Here is a 17,201-nt window from a genome sequence, read left to right as displayed (position 1 = left end):
AAGTAGTAGGAAAAGAACTTACACATGCTCTGATTATGAGTGAGTCAATTGTGGTGATTAACTGGATGGAGGACAAGGTTTGTAGTATTCAGCAGAGAACATGTCAAGTGAACCTGTGTCTGAGTATAGAATTGTGTGGAAATTTGGCTGCTGCACCATTTTCTAGCCAGAAAACACAAAACAATGATTAGATTGAAAATATGGCTTTCAAGATCTACTTCACTATCTTGAATGTTTAACTACTGAGCAGATTGATTTCTGACTTACCTGAAAATTTAGACCTTATTCGGAAAATGGAAACTGTAAATTAGGTTCAATTTCATGTTCTTTCCTATACTGGAGAGAGATGCAACCCCATGCCATAAAAACAGATCACAGCATGACCTTGAGTACAGAGTCACTATCTACCACATCATAGCCAAGTTAACTAATCTAATTTGCCTTTCATTCTAACTAATGTTAGGAATTTACCTGCCATCAATCACCTGCTTCCCATTGAACTGAAAAAGTCAGGGGGATTGCCAGCTTTGTCATATGGCAGACAAAGTGAATGTGTTGACAGCTGCAATGAGAAAGCACAAAAATGTTTGAAGAAGTTTAGGAAGAGCCAACCTGCTTTCGAGTCTCAGTTCAGTCTGGGTTAAATATGAGGGGAGGAGATTACCTTATTAGCCATCCCTGGCAGTGAGGTTGATAGATAACTATGCAGTACAATCCTTTCCTATTCTTTAATCTGAACTGATTTTAATCCTTTATGGAGCAGCAGCCCTTCCTCTTCTTGCTCAGAGTTTATACTACTTCTCTCTGTCTTTCAGCTGTACAGCTCCATGGACTTTGGAAGAAAATGGCAACTCATGCACGAGCGGGTCACTCCAAACAGGTTTTACTGGTGAGTTTTGCTCTCTGGCTTTGCTTGCTTTGGGTAGATCATGGAAGGGAGAAGGGTATCTAACTTTTTTATTTTTTTTTCTTTTTTTCTGAACACTAAGTATGCCCATGTTTTTAATGTTATACATGTATGCTCAGTCTGTATCTTGCAGTGTTATAGTTGAATGGCTCCATGTTTATACCTCTTTCTTAGTCCAGTAACAGATGCTGTCTTCTACAGATGAGCACAGGTCTTGGTAATTGAAGAACTCCTGCTTTTTTTATTACTATTATTTTATATGGCTGCTTATGCTAACACAGAAAAACTGCCCCAGTGCTTCACTGGCAAAGTTATAATCATTAGACCTTCTCTTTTTCAACGCTTCTGAGAGCTACTTCAGACTACAACACAGTCTGCACAAAGCCAGCCACTCAGACCAGTCTCCTTATGCAAACCTTGCAGAGAGAGGATGACTCACTCTGTTTTGAATCACCCCCTGAGGAACTAGTATTTTTTCTACCAACTGGTGAGAGCCCAGGATGTTCAAACTGTTTGCTGAAACTCATCCTTGTGACTATACCTCATTCCTTCCCCAAGTGGCGGTATCCAAAACTGGGAGAATGTCTTAAAAGCAGAAGATTTCATAAATTTAGTTCCTGTCTCCAGGGTCCTCCTTTTCTGATGCTGCTTTGCCAAACTTCTCTACCAGATGAAGTCTCAAAAGCTGACTTGAGAGAGAGAAGAAAAACCAGTGACGTTCTTCTGTAGTTCAGTCTGGGATATGGGACTTAAATCAGTTTTAACATTGTGCTACTTGCTAGATAATGGTGTATGAACGTGTGTCTGTGTAGAAGTCCTGATTTTCACAATAGTTACTAACTATGAATAGATAAAGAAGTGCCTTGTCCTTCAGGTCAAGAAGATGCTGCTATTAAGGAACCAGAAGCCCTTATTTTGAAGGGTCAAAAATAAACAGGACTTGAGTGATTTAACAAATGTTTTCTGATTGTGAAGTGTGGTGTATATATTTTAGAGTCAAATTCTTGTGGAAGTTCTGGTGTGTCATTAAAAATGCCTGGAACCCAGACCAAAATGTCTACGGATTGAACATGGAATATTTCCACACCTTGCAATGGAAGAAGATACCTCACAGGATTTTCAAATTGTGTAGGTTCTTCTGAAAATCCCTCTAAACAGCTTTAGACTCTTGCATTTAAAAGAAGGCTTTTTGGCACCAAGTCTGAAGATTTGCCTCTTTGTGCCCTTGGATTTTGGACAGTGAGAGGAGATGTTTGAACATCTAGGGAAGCAAGCTGTAAGACTGATAAACCACAGAGACATGCAAAATATAGCAAAGGTCTAGGACCTTGTCTGACCATGTCACTGTTTCACATTTCCATCACGAAGGCAGAGTGGTTGTATTCTCCCGGTGCTGGTGATAGGTAGTTAATAGACCTTACCATCTGAAATCCTTTGATTTCACCTTTCTTTCCTAGGTGCAGTTGATATAGGTGAGTGTAAACACTCTCCAGGTGTATGTGGAGTAGAATAGCTGGCATATCTCCAGTGGCATAGTTGTATAGTTGTACCCTACCCCTCAAACAGCACAGATGAACTTAGAAGAGTGGCATTCTTGGAAGATAATGTGCAAGGGCTGAGCAGACCTGGGAACAAAGCAGAATCTCTGTCTAAAAGCAATGACTTTTTTTTTTTTTTTTTTTTTAATAATGGTTAATGTAATGGAGATTTCCTGTTTGTCTCTGTCCATCAGACACCCAAAGCATTAGATTTTCTACAGATCACCTCATTTTTCATGCAGTCGCTTCTTGGCTGGATAGTTTAAGTGCTTCTTTTTAACATCATGTTGAATAAAGCCTCTGTTTCAATTATCTCTTTCTCTTAGAAAACATAAAAGTCTTCTGTAGTTAAAACTGATATGGCATAGATCTAGAATTCTTTATTCCACTCAGAAACAGTAGAATCCCATTGACAATAAACTTTCCAAGAGAGTGAATTAGGTTTTTCCCAGAGTGACACAGATTTGAACCAATTCTTAGTGCAGGGGTCAGAAATGTTGAAATTTTGGAACATAATAACTCCCTGGAGCTGTCTGATTTCTTTCCTTTTTCCTTTCTTTTTTAAAGCTGAAAACTGTGATGACTTACAAGCTCTGGCTTGTAAAATGTGTATGGAAAAAGAAATGTAAGAAGAACATTTTAGCCTCTAAAATTTTACGATTTATTAGGCTATGGAAGAGGGAGAAAGTAGATATAGGTGTAAGTTTCAGAGCCAGGACTCAAAGCCACTACTCATCATCCTATAAAATACTAGATTCTCAAACCTGTTAATTACAATTTCCAGGAAAGGTGAAATAGTGATAGGAAGATACCAAAATCAGAGCTTCTTCATGGTGCTCTATGTTGTTTTTTTTTTTTAGCAGTGGCTCTGGTAAACCTCCTCCATCAAATGGGATAGCCTTCTGATTTGAATGCAGCTGGTCTTATCTAGGGCAGCCTCTGTCTACTGATTCTTTCTTTCCAAACATAATTTTCATCTCTCAGGCTGCATGAATGGGTTTGTGAAGATCAAAATCCACACCTGGTTCATAGGATCAGCCAGCCTGACAGCAAGAGGTCTTAGTTTTCTCTTTGAGACCTTTCCAAATAATTACGCTTTCACTGAGAGAGCTCAGATACAGAGACTTTAAGGCCAGGAAGAAATTACAATTGCATCAGAAGTGGTGAAGTTGGAATGTGAATTTTCACTCAGCATATTGAGCAAGACCTCGTTGGTAGGCATGGACACGTAGTCACCCTGTGCGTTGTGCTGTAGTTCTGTCAGGCTGCACCTGCCATGGCTCCCTGCTGGTCAAAAGCTAAGTCCTAAGTTGCAATACTGCCCTGTGGCTTTTTATCCTGGCTCTTATTTAAACTTCTTTCCTTAGTCCCAGACTTCAGTGCCAGTCACTGGGTTGCAGTTTTGTGTTCCCATCCCATATGGGCAGCACACGTAGCACAGCTTGTGGGACATTTCTCACCACTTCCTGCATCCAGCTCAAATTTGTGCTGGTGCTGAGATTCTTATCTGGGCCACTTGTAGCTATAAAAACTACAAATTGAGTTCTCTACTTCTGTAGTAGTGATTCATTTGTTAGCTACACCCACCGGTGGCAGTGGCAGAACTTGAACAGAATGTGTTACTTGATATGAGTACAGGCATCCAATTTTGGTTCCCACGTGCCTTGGCCTCAGAGATTTTAATAACTTAGGATCCTGTTAAGGCTGGAAATAGGAGCTTACGCTAATGTGATGCAGAAATTCCCAGATCACTCATCACACGATGAAATGACTCAAGATAACAAACTTTGCACCCGTGCTGGTTCCAGTTAAAGACCTACTCAATGTTCTTTTCTTTTAAAACAGATTTTTGCAGTTGCCTCTGGGCCCAGCTCATTTTCTCACACTGTAACTTAGACTCCTGTGCTGACGTGTAGAGTGGTATTAAAAAAAATACAGTCCATATTTCATACTGTAGGGATGCTGGGGAAGTTTCCTTGACTGTTAAGCACATGGTGTGTTCTGTGCTGACTAATCCTGCTGCTGTTCAGATAAGGACAATTCAAGTTCTTTGAGTTCTTAAGTTACTTTTCTGCCTCTGTCTTTCCTTGTGGTGAGAAACAGGACTAAACAAGTGGGAAAGACAATTTGGTTAATTGTGCATTGCTGAGCCTTGTTCAATATTTCCCTGGACCACAGCTTCTCCATGTCCTCTTGGGCGACTCAAGCTGCCTTTGCCTTGTTAACCCCTAGGTAAGACAACAATCAGAGAACATTTCTTTTCCTTGATGGGTAAAGTGGTTGAAATAGTCAAATACTGTGATACCAAGTGCTGCATCGCTGCATATCCTTGCCCGGGTTAAAAATACTCTGGGGCACTAGAGAATCAAAAGATGCTTTTGTGGCTTATGAAGTCCTTTTATTGTCTTACGGCTTTATTTTTAAATATGTGGAGTCCCACAAGGTGACCCGTGTTTTCTGGCTAATCAGCTAAATGGCTGTGGATGTCATATGCTGTTCATCTGTCTTTGGAGGCCCTGCCTGTGTTTGTTGAGCAGACTCAATGCCACCATCCTGTGTGGATGCCATCCTGTCCTGTCTCTCTTTCTGTGATAACCAGCCAGATTTCTGCTGCCTCTGGTGTCTGTGAGTGTCAGCCTCAGTCGTTTTGAACTCCAGGGATTAGAAAGTGGGAGAAGGAAAGTGTCTGTGCTTCCACATGGGCCATGCTTTGGAATTGCAGGTTTTCTGCTGCAGTTGTTTGAGGCATAAGCCAACCAATTTTGTCTATTGAAGGCAAGGCTTTGCATCCTTTTTATTGTGGTTCAGATAGAAGCAGAAATAAAGGTATCCAATGCATTTCTATGTATTTGCAGCTTGAATTTCATGAAGACTGTGGCAGAAGCTGGTTCGGATATCTGAGAGTAATGTAGCAGGAGAGAAGGGAGTTACCTCAGTGCTTCAAAAGGTTGCAGTCTAGGTTTGGATCTGCAGCTGGGCACAGATTTTTTGTCTTTTTATTCCTTATCTCTGTGGCAGCACTGTTATTTCCGAATCCCAGTGCCAGTTTGAGTCCACATGGAGAGTTTCAGTAGCAGTCTCACAAGTGACCTTTGGGTACAGCTAAGGTTAGCTTTACTTGACTTTGTTTGCCAGTGATGAGATGGTTAGCCAAATATGTACCTGTCTCTGCTGTAAATCCCGCTAATCATTAACTACCAGATGGTGTCATTGCACAGTGCTGGGGAAATATCGCCTGAGTTTTTTCAGCCAAGTTTAGTGTTAAGAAAACATAGTTTTGTAAATGTCAAATTGACTATTAAGTAATCCTGCATTAGAGTTTTTCAGAATTAAAAGAATCCTGGACTTGGAGCTGTGGATAAAAAATAATTCCGGTTTGGCAGCCACAGATAACACCACCTATAGCACGTTGGAGGCATATAGCCAGTGGCTATTCACAGAGACTGCATAGAGAGAACTGAACAGGGACCTGTCACTGCTGTAAGCTCCTGGGGGTTAATGACTCATTTACCTGTGTTAAGGGACTCATTTCCCATGTCCTGTGGGTGGGAACACGTGGGAAGGGTTTTTTTGCCCAGAGGGTAATGCTAGCATAAATCAGGAGTGTGCTATTCAAACCGCTATCTGCACTAGGTAGGTTAATTTTTAAATTCTAGTCTCAAGCTCTGTAATTAGGGTTCAGGAGAGAGGAGACCTTCTTTAAAGGTCCTGATATATATTGAAAGATTTCCTTGCTAGGCCACATTAGTTAATTAAAGATCACAGCATCATGGTGATAATAAGACCAATTTTATTTTCATCTTCATTTAAAAGATGAGCAAATGGGGAAACTGTGAGGCTAGTGATTTTCCTTTCATTTTGCGTGCCCACAGTTAATGCAGTTGGCACTATAGATATTTAATGTTTCCAAATATTAGGTTGTAGCTGACTAGCTTGTGATTACACAGTAACTCAGTGGCAGAGATAGAAGTAGAACTTGGATAAAAGAGTTGGATATATATTATTGGCTGAAACAGCAATTTTATTTATTTATTAAATTTCAAGTCAATGCAAATATTTTAGGAATTCATGTAAATATTAACAAAATGTTTCTCTCAAACCCAAAACATCCAGACATGGTTGATTTTTTTTTTTCACAGTTTTTGAAGTGATTTTTAAATTTGAAATAAAACCTTATTTCAGTATATGAATAAACTTGTGAAGCAGAGAAAGAGTGTAGTCTGAAACAAAGTCTCTGGATAAAGGGTTCCTGATTCCCATTTACAACTATATTTTGTGATGCAGAGCAAATACTGGTCTGTGATATCCAAACTAGACATTCAGTACACTTATAGAGTACTTCCTCATCACTGTGATCCATAGCTTAAAAGAGTGGATAGCAAAGTGTGAGAACTTTGGGAAGTTTTATACTTCTGTCCATGAACATTTTTTCCCCTAAACTTTATACTACCCTGTTTTTCCTCTTTTGATTGCTACGTGTTCTTCCAGGGACTCTGTGGTACATTTCATCTAAGAGAGCATAAGATCCTAAATGACCTGAAGAAAAAAATCCTTCAGTTTCTGTCTCTGGGAATTCCTGCAGGACTGCTCTATAGAGATTCCATAGGCTCCACCTGTTCTCTCTGTACCTGTGGTTAGTGTAATGCTCAGAAAACCTTTCCCATTTTTGAGCAGTCTCAAAGGAAATTTGATACAATTAGTCTCTTGTACTCTGAATTTAGTCTCTAAATAGTAGCTGATGCATTGGAAGAACTCCTAAAGGATGTTCATTGCCCGACTTTACTATTTTGAGATGCTCCTCTCCTTACTGCATATTTTCCTAGGAAAATGCTTGACTTTTTTTGCAAAGTCACTTGTGGGTACTGTGCTATCAGCTCCCTGTGCTCAAGGCTGTTCTAACAAGAAAAAAAAGAGAAAAGCATACTGGCTACAAGAAACATGTGTGTTCATGAAGGGAAATAGTTGAAAATACTTTTAAAACCCATGAATTACCTAACAAATGAACCGGAAGATGAGAGCCACATGATAGTGGACTTAGAATTCATGTAGTACCTCTGGAATTCTGGCTGTGATAGAACGTGGCCAGAATGAGCTCTTTCAAAGGTGGTGTGATCATCTCTGAGAAAGCAATTTTTGAATAAGTGACTTCTGAGAAATTTGTTATTGCTAATTGCCTTTTTCTTTGGAAAGACAGCACGTGGAGAAGGAGGAATTGCCCCTTCCCCAGTAAAGTAACTGGTGATGCCCTCATGTAAATACTATTTGACTTAAAATTTGCAGTTTGTGTGATTTCAGTACAATTTGGGATGCTAGCTGTATTTATGACTTTATTGTACTGCATCTTGCTTTTTTTATTTATTTTTTTTTGTGAGTGTCCTTTTTTTCCTGCTCATTGGTTTTAAATTTGCCACCTACCACATAATATCACATGTTATCTTACAGTTAGGGCTTTCAGCTATCAAAAAGCCTTTTGCATTGGTCTCTTAGGTTTCTTAGTGTCCCTGGGGACCAGCCTCTTCTCTTATTTCCCATTGTAAATCCTGCATCAATTAGTAATCCTCCCCACTCTCTCAGGGCTAAACGTCCAAGATGAGCAGACCAGATAAACCACTTTGCAAGAAAGGTGTAAGGAGGAATTTGTTCTATGTTACTCCTAGGTAAGTGGATCCCAGTACCGTACCAGTCTGGACAGTGAACGTTTAAAGGATCTGTTTTCTTCTCATGCAACAGGGTAACAAATAAGATGCGATGAGAACTTTATGGCCATGTTTCACAAACCAACGCTGGAAGCCTAAATGCTGTGCTGCAGGCTCATGCAGCCTGCATGGGCTGACTTCGTTCTTCCTCTTCCTAATAGACGTGAACTCAAACACATTAATTTCAGTCTGTCAATAACAGAGTAATTCTCTGTTATACTTTGTAGGAAGCAGCGATGAAAGCCAGCCCTCTAATTAATATATTGAATAACGCATCTCCCTGAGGCATATGGTGATCTCCCATACTGTTGTAGTTTGGCAAAGCAAATCAAAGCCAAGGCTGCCAGGCTGACAGTAATATCATGTTTAGTGCTCTCTGGCTCACAAGGAGTATTGTCTTACTTTTTTTGTGTATTATTTGTGTTAGGTTTTGGCCTGTGGTTTGTACCACACTAATCTCCCCACTTCTGGGCAAATGGGCTCATTTTCACAGTGGGAGAGATCCCCTCTTGCTTTCAGATGGCTGTCAGAGAAACATGGGATTTGTTTTAAAAACCATCACCATTCTGAGAAGATTAAGAATGATCTTTTTATCTGCTTTGATTATGGATGTAATTTTTCAGCCATTTCATTCAGTGGCAAAACGTCTGCTGACATCAGGGAGCCAAGGAGCATTTCTGGACCCATCGCCCCAGATCTCATCCCAGATGTCCCACTTGGACTTCCAGAGTCATGCTTCGGTGTGAGTTCTTACAGCTCCCATTTTGAGGCTGGAAGCATCCTTGTACTGGAGGAAGAAGGTGCAATCTTATGAAGAATTTACCCTCAGTAAGTACAGCAATACTCTTAGGGACCATTTTTGCTTGAAACTAGAATTTCAGTCATACCTCTAAGCTCTTCAGGTAATTTTCTCAAGAAGAGCAAGGAAGGACCCAGATAAATTCCATTTCATTTCTCTGAACTGACTTCAGCCTCTGAACCTTTGGAAGTTTGCCTGCCATTAAGTTGAACAAAAACGGTTGTTTTATTTAACAGAAGGAGCTGAACCCATGCTGTGCAGGAAGAACAGTCTTATCATGGCAAAACAGACAAGATGTTTCCACATTCATTTAAACGTGAGCCATTTGTGTTGCTCAATAACATCCATTAAAGATAAGGAGGTCTCTCTTTATGCCTTCTGCCTGTTGGAAATTAACAAACTCTCTTAAAACGACAATTCATCAGCAGCTATATGAGGCAGAATTCATTCTCGTCAAGAGAAGAAATTGAAACTCCCATCCTTTCGTTCCCTGGCGTTCCCCTGAGCCTCCTCTGTAGAATGAGATGAGTTTAATTCTGCTATTGTTAAGCATAGTGAGCACGAAGCTACATCACAACCTAAGAGCAGGAAGCAGGGTCTTATTAGCTGCACTACAGGTTCTTTTAAATAATGTTGATTCAGTAACTTGTCTCTTGCTGATCATATACAGAACAAGGACGAGAAGGCAGGGAGTGAGGCTGTTTAACTTGCATATTTGTAGCAATCTAATTGGAATAGAAGATTGTGGTTATCGTAGCTCTGTAATTACCTCATGGATAATTGTTCTCTACTGGGCAGAAGACAATAAAAATGGGATGTAGACACATCCCCATGTTTAGTGAAATATCAGAATTTCTGCAGCTGAGTTTAAGAGAAAGATGCTGACCTGTGACTGTCAGCAAGGATTTGAGGAAGTAATGAATAATACCAGTAGACTTCAAAGCTGATTGAAAAAGATCTAGGTTTTCTCTCACATGAGAATATATATATATTTTTTTTTTTTGAAAAAATTGGAGAAAAACAAACCAAAAAATCCTACCAGGTTTTTGGCCAAAGGGTACAGAAAGATTCTTAGGTTTTGCTCTCACAATATTTTTGGTTTTCAGGTTTTGATTGAAAATCTTTGAGGGAAGGAGACATGTTCCATTATAATATTGATTTTAAGAGCAATCTGTAATAGTGACTCCCTAAAGCCATTTCTGGATCTGCTGCAGTTTCTCCAGAATTCGTTTTCTTTCTACAAATCATTAGATTTGAACAATGCGTTGACACTTTGGAATCTACCTTGAGGCCAGAAACCAGCAGAGTATTACTTTTTGTTTGGCCTTGTACTTTTCTTTCCTTTTATTGCTCATCCATAACAACAGATTAAGAACCCGACAAAGAGAAGCTCTTGATTCACCTAGAGCTTGGCCATACATCTTTGCTTCTTGGCATGTGGATAGCACAACCTCCTGTTGCGGCATTCAACCATGAGATTTCTTAATGCTTTGGGGATTGGGACACATTGGAACTCTGCCGTTGTGGAGAGCTGGGAGCCCATCTAGTACTCAGCCCCCTGGGATGTTGGAGCATCCCTCTAGCTTGGAGCAAAGGAACCCACAAAAGCTCCGTGGTGTCTCAGGTCTCTCCTGCTACGGTGTCATTCTTCCACTGATGGAGAGACCTGCAAGTGGCCTTTCCCATTTTATTTCTCTCCTCTCTGTGCTGTGTCTGAGGTTACCTTTGTTTTGAGTACAAACCTATCTCATCACAAGACACATGTACAGAACTCCTGTTATGTCTGCTTTCACCCATCACAGCCGCACAGACTGTTTCTGCAGACAGAGCCTGGCTTTGCAGACGTCTGCTGCAAGAAAGCTTTTTGTTTCCTGCTTCTTTGTCTTCTCCTCTTGTGAATGTTGAGACAAATGAGTTTATCTCTCTCAGCAGCTAATTGAGTGTGATTCTGGGGGGCAAGGAGCTACATTGATGCATTTATGCTTGCTGGTCCAGAACAGAGTATTTTATTCTCCTCCTCTCTTTCCACTCCCGCCCCACCTCTCCCTCCTATTCTCTGCCTTTTGTGACTGGTAGTAAAAAGTCAAAGAATGAAACAAGCTATTTGTTCTCTTCAGGTTAGCATCTGAAATGCAGTGAAACAACAGTCAGAAAAGGTTTGTGATGGAAATTTTATTTTTTCACAGCGCCTTTCTCCAAAATGTATAAACTGAATGGCAAATTTATTTCCAGAATGTTAGATGTTATCCCAGGGTGATTCTCTGCAATATCCTGCAACAGGGAATGTGAAGACTCATCCTTCCTTAATTAATACAATGTACAATGCCCGTAGGCATATGGAGCTCATCAGCATACCCTATACATTCTGTCTGTGCCAAGTTTCATGATGGCATCCCCTCTTCGGACAATTTAAGTTTTATTTTTATTCATCTACTACTGCATTCATTTATTAAATGATGCTCTCACTCTGAGGCTTTTCAGAGGCACTGTAGTCTGCCTTGGAATACAGTGTTAATAACTGAACCACTGAGCCTTAGCATTTCAGGCATGTCATATTTGCTGTAAGAAAGTGTTCATACAAATGAGGGGAATTAAACACACAGTGAACTGAGAATCCTTATTCTGGTGTAACACATTGCTTGAGCAGATCATTTTTAAGATACTTTTGCTAGGAGACAAACTGAGAGCAATGAGTCTTCTAACCATTGCCTTCCATGGAGAGAAACAACAACTCCAGCCAGATCCTTGACTGCAGGACTGGCAGGCTGAGCTGATGGTTTCTTTGAGCATGTGTTTTGTTTTGTTTTGTTTTTTGTTTTTGGGCAGAAACACGGTTGATTCATGTTTCCTGAAAAACTAAAACAATAATCTATAGCAATTCCCCATCCACATGACTTACAAAGGAAGATAGCCAAGCACTGTGCAAACATTAATTAACTGGCCTTCTTAATATAGTAGGCACTAAACTAATTTTGAATCAAATGCAGGGAAAGAGCTGAAAGTCACTCAATATGTCAGTGATCAGTCTGGGAACTGAAACAAAAACTCTGTGTTTGGCTTTCACAGATTCGTGCAAAGCACAGCTGGCTAGAAAATGTAATTTCCCTATTTATTTATTTTTTCCAAAAAGCTGCAAACAACAATAAATACTCCCCCCTTTAGATTTCCTTAGATTTTGATCTCCAAAATGGCTTCTATACAAGATAATCTCTGTGTTTTGGTTTTCCCCTTCCTATACTATTTTTCAATATTTTTTCCCTTCCTATTCCAAATAAAGGAAGGAAGGAAGCGGTGAGAAAGAAGAAAGCTAAAAATATGTCATTTTTTAGTATTTCCAAAAATAGATTTTTATTCTTATTTCCTTGAAGGACTTGAAATCTAAAATATTGGGGAAAAAGATCTGTAAAAATGTCCTGTCCTTCAAAGAAACAAAACAGAATCAAATCTTTCCATTGAAAAATGTTTCCAACTTGTCCACCAAAAAGTCTGCAGACTTGTAATGACAGGTAAATACCCTCTCTACTTTTTAGAAGTGCTTTCCTCAGTCTCACGGTGTTAGATGCACATGGGGCAGGGCTGATAGAATATCATGTGCTGAAGCTTTGAGATGCCTTTAAAACAGTAACATCTTAGCTGAATGAGCTGATGCTTCATTACTTCCACCATATCTTGATCATTGTGCTGCTAGGACTTGGAGGAAAAAAAAAAAAAAAAAAAAAAGGTTTATTTCTCAGGAGAAACCTTCAGGACTGCTTTTACACATCAAGGTTCAGGTGTACCAAGATGAGGCAGGAGCAGCAGGCTGCACAGAGGTAGTTATTTAGTTTGAAAGTAAGCAGCAAGACTGTGACTGCACCTGGGAATGTACCCACTACAAGTGCTGGTTTGACACGGCTGACAGATCTGCTCCCTCCACGAGGCTCAGGCCCCAGGAGAAGTTGTTTCAGGCAGCACTGGGAAATCAGGATGCTACCTCCAGCATATGCCTTGCCTGTGCTGTTGGTGCTTTCAAACAGGTCTGTGAGTGAGGTTCTTCACCCTTCTGCCCACATATTTTTCAGTGTTTATTTCACAAAACTTCACTTAGGTGTATTGGGATTCATAGTATAGGCAAAACAAAGAGGTACCTTACATAGTATAGGTAAGGTACTTCGGTTTTGGTGGTATTATTATTATTATTATTATATTTCATATGAGGTAAAGAAAAATGTAAATCAACAGCAGCTTCATTCAGTTGACAAATACCCTTTTAAGATTCAGTGACATTTCTTTCCCATTGCTGTTAATTTCTGAGATATAAAGAGCCACACACTTTTATGCAATGAGAAGAGGAAAAAAATGTTTGTGTGCGGTGTAGACTGGTGTCTTGTGTGGCTTCTCTACTGATGTGTAAGGTGGCTGAGTCTAAATATCAGCCTTTCCCTCAATGGAAGACTTAGGCCTTTCTCCTCTTCCTGCACTGCTACTGTCTATTAAATTTGTAGCAACTTTGTAGTTCTGGGACCTCTAATCCACTATGAGTTTGAAGGATATTAATTCAGATATCCAGCAGGTAGTGGGGATGGGATACAGTTAGTCATGTACATGTGTGTCCACAGCCTCTGTGTGTATTTTCATAAGTTTGTTTGATATACCAGGCAGAACACCTTCTCCAAATTCACTGGGACCTTTTTACAAAGTATTGGCTTTGTTGAAAAGAAATTAGATGAGAAAAAGTACTTGGCAATTGTTTTTGCCTTATCTAGCAAGCTAAGTCTTGCAACAATTACTTTTGCTGATGTCCAGAATTGTAGCACCATAGAAATTAGCACTGGGAAAGAAGTAGAAAGCTTCGGGGACCTGTCTAAGACACTGTCTTACATTGTCTTCCTGCCTTTTTTTTTTTTTTCTAAGCTTTGTTTCAATTATACTGTGCAAGGAGGTGTTTTATCCATAATTCTCCAGAGACCTCATCACGTTACCCCATCCAGCAACATCTCCCGTGTTCAGCCACAGGGAATGGTGCTGTATTTATATGTTTAATAAAAACATTATTTCCCCAACTATATATGTATAGTCTTCCCCAGCTGTAGTAGTTTGTGACATGTTGTAAGCCTGAGGTGTATGTGGCTTGTGTGCACAGCCAATGCTTGATGGGACCTAGTTTAAGGCTTGGCTCCAGTAAATAGCAGGAAAACATAGTGAGGCAATGTGATGAAGAAGGCAGTCTGTTGGCCTTTGGCCCATGTTGAAAAAGCATGTATAATTCAGCAAGGATGCTGTGTGAGAAGATCCACATCAGTTGAACAGAAATTGTCTGGATCAGTTTCCCATACAGACTGCCCATATAGACATGGTCCTTTTGTTGCTTGGATGAGTTACTCACATGCGCTGTTTGCCTGGAACCATCTAGAAGTGTTTATTCACTTCAGGGGCAGGATACAATTAAAATTGCAACAGGCTAATTGGCAACATCCACTAATTTAATTGTAACTGCCTACAGCAAGAGGATGTGTTTTCCCCCCTTTACATATAATTCCACAATAAACATGGCTTGTTCCTTCCTATTTCCAGTCCTTATCTATGGCACAACATCCTGCTAAGTAGTCTCCATCTGTTTCCTCTGTCTCTTTGTGTGAGCAGTCACAATTACCTTCAGTCTGACATCCCAACCTGCAAAAATGAGTTTCTAAGTTGGCATCTTGGGAAAGTCTCAATCCATTTTAAAAGTTTTGCTTTTGTTTTCAAAGCCAAAGCTGCTGAATGCCACCTTGACTGCAAGGCACACCCCCGTGTCTGCTAGCACCACAAAGTGCTCTGTTTAGCAGATCCCAGACCAAGTATGAAAGCTCAAACACTGTGACCTGATTTTTGACCCTATTACAAAACCTTGTTGCGAATATTGCTGAGGTCCAGTGATAACTCCCTTCCATACCCCAAACAAATGGGTCCAGGAGATGGAGGGTTAGAACATCTTGGTTGATGGTTTAGGGAACAGGGATCAACAGCAGGCAGTCTGAATTGCTCAGCAGTTTTGATCTAAGATGCTGGAGTAGCTAAATCTCAATGCTGCTATTTATCATTAATGCCTGGTGTCTGGAAAGTACAGGAGAAAAAAAAAATGCAAAATGGCTAATTCCAGGGAAAGGCAGTGGAGTTAGTAGAATCAGTGAGCTGAGGTGTTCAGTAGGGCAGGTAACCCAGACTGAAAGTTTGTGTGTTTCTTTTTTCTTTTCTTTGCATGTGCTTGCATTTTTCATTTTGAACTATATAGTGTCTTACATATAAACATTTTAGGAATATCTATTTAAAATGCAGAATACTGTGTTTTCCTTGCCCTTTTTGCTTGCTCTCCCTCCAGGTCAGAGATGAAATATTGTTGGAACAGCATAGTAAATGTGCATCCATGCACAATGCTCTGCCCTTGAGATAGAAGTAAGAATTTTGCCAGGGTCCTGTCTGTCCTTCACCTTTCAAGAGCAGAGACTCCTCACCTGAAAAGAAGGGAGGAAAGATCTTGTGAAGTCAAAGAACTACCATGAGAACAAAAAAGAAAAGCAACAGAAGATAGAGAAAAAGTAACCATCGCTTCTTTCCTAATGGGATTCAGAGGTAGTTTGAATTCTTAATTGGCTGATGATCCTGTGCCAGCTGCAACACTAGCTGCAGGCTCCCCATTTCAAAAACTGCCTCTGCAGCAGTCAGGGAACATGTCAGCAGGAAAAAATGACCTTTCCTGTCACTTCTGGCTGCGTCTTCTTTTCTCAGCATTTTTTTTTTTTTTTATCTGGGTGGTGATAAATGAATAAGGATGGTGGAGGATGTTGATTTAGCATGGTTTGTCATAGTGTGTGCCCTTTTTTTCCCCCCTCGGCCAACCAGGGCAGCAACACACATGGATGCCTTTTGTGGGCCTTGATCTGGTTTTTGCTATCTAGAGTTTGTGCACATGCAAAATACAGCTGAGCTATGCCTAGAGTGTGAGGTGTGACCACGAGGCACAAAAAATGTTTTCAAGCTGGGCTTAGGTTTCTGAGTGTTAACTACTCTTTCCTTTGAAAGAGAGGTGTTTTTCAGCCAGAGAGCAATGAAGCCCCTTCCTATCCAGCTTGCTCTGTTGGCTCTGCTTGGTTGTACAGAACATGCAAGGGAAAAGGTAAGTCACAGGATGCTGACATCTCTCCTCATCATATTTAAGTTGCTCGAATAGTTTTGAGCAGTGCATCCTCCAAATGTCATACAGAGGAAGAAAGAATAAGAAAATGTAAGGCTGTGAAGGCATCTTCTGTGTTTACCTTCTTGTATTGGCAGACCTGAGAGGTTGCTGTAATGAGCTCTCAAGACAAGCTAAGTTACCATGCAGGATGAAGGAATAGCTTTACAAGTCTGTGTGCGTGTTTGCAGGTGTGCTCCAGGACCTGTGTTCACATCTTGCTTTTTCCACTGCCTAACTTTTTTGCATTCTTCACGTAAAGCTTCTCCAGACAAATGACAGGAGACTGAGAGACCGTGTACTCAAAATACCCGTATTCAGGAGTCAGAAGCACTGCAAACCAAAGCCATTGTCTCTGCCAGTGGGAGCAGACTCGAGGGGAGGCATGAAGAAACAGCGCTGAGTGGGAATTTGTTTTCAGTCAGAGGCTTTGATAGAAGAGAACAACTAGGTTTGGGAGAAGGAAGGATGACCGATGCATTACTTTACAGGGCTGTTATCTGTCTGTAGATAACAGGAGCTTGTTTTGCTTTTGGGCTGCAGGAGATTGCTTTGTGAGCTTTTCCACTTGAAGTACGGCATTCACTGAGCACAGAAGTACTGGGCGATGCTGTATGCTGGTCCTTTTGAAGTCGTCCTTGTTCTGAAAAGAACCATCAGGCTTGTCAAAACTAATTAAGGAAACAAGTAGATGGCACTGGGAAAGAAATTCAAGCTAGACTGACACGTTTCGGGAGACTCCTGTCTCGTGTGCTCACATAATAGGAATTATAAGTGGAATGGATCCACAGAGCTTGTGTATGCAAACACACAACGGTAATAATAACAGTATTCTGGCTTTTCTTTGGAAATGCATAGATGCTACTAATTTCAGTCCCTTTCAAGATGAATAGCATTGTGGCAGCCCTCACGGTGATGCTTCCTTTCTGGGCTTGCCCCTTTGCTGTGGGGGAGGCACAGTGCCCCTCTGCCTGGAGGGGGAATGGGTGACATTGGCATTGCCGACACAACCAATGGCTCTGTGCAAAAGGCTAGTGACTGGCTTTGAGAAGGAAATCTGGTGAGTGCA

The 17,201-nt window shown here is 40.6% G+C and overlaps 1 protein-coding gene across 1 annotated transcript in view; it reads left to right on the top strand.

The window, feature by feature from the left end:
* SORCS3 (sortilin related VPS10 domain containing receptor 3) overlaps positions 1 to 17,201 on the top strand; it is a gene marked incomplete at its 5' end in the record, with an annotated part of 274,223 nt that overhangs the window by 170,278 nt on the left and 86,744 nt on the right. The window contains one exon of the mRNA XM_082764642.1: positions 816 to 889. Coding sequence (XP_082620768.1) covers positions 816 to 889 — 74 coding nt within the window. The remainder of the gene's footprint in view (positions 1 to 815; positions 890 to 17,201) is intronic.

This window comes from Aythya marila (genome assembly GCF_965140915.1).
Source record: "Aythya marila genome assembly, chromosome: 7".
Lineage (NCBI taxonomy): Eukaryota > Metazoa > Chordata > Aves > Anseriformes > Anatidae > Aythya > Aythya marila.
This window is presented reverse-complemented; position numbering and strand designations above follow the sequence as displayed.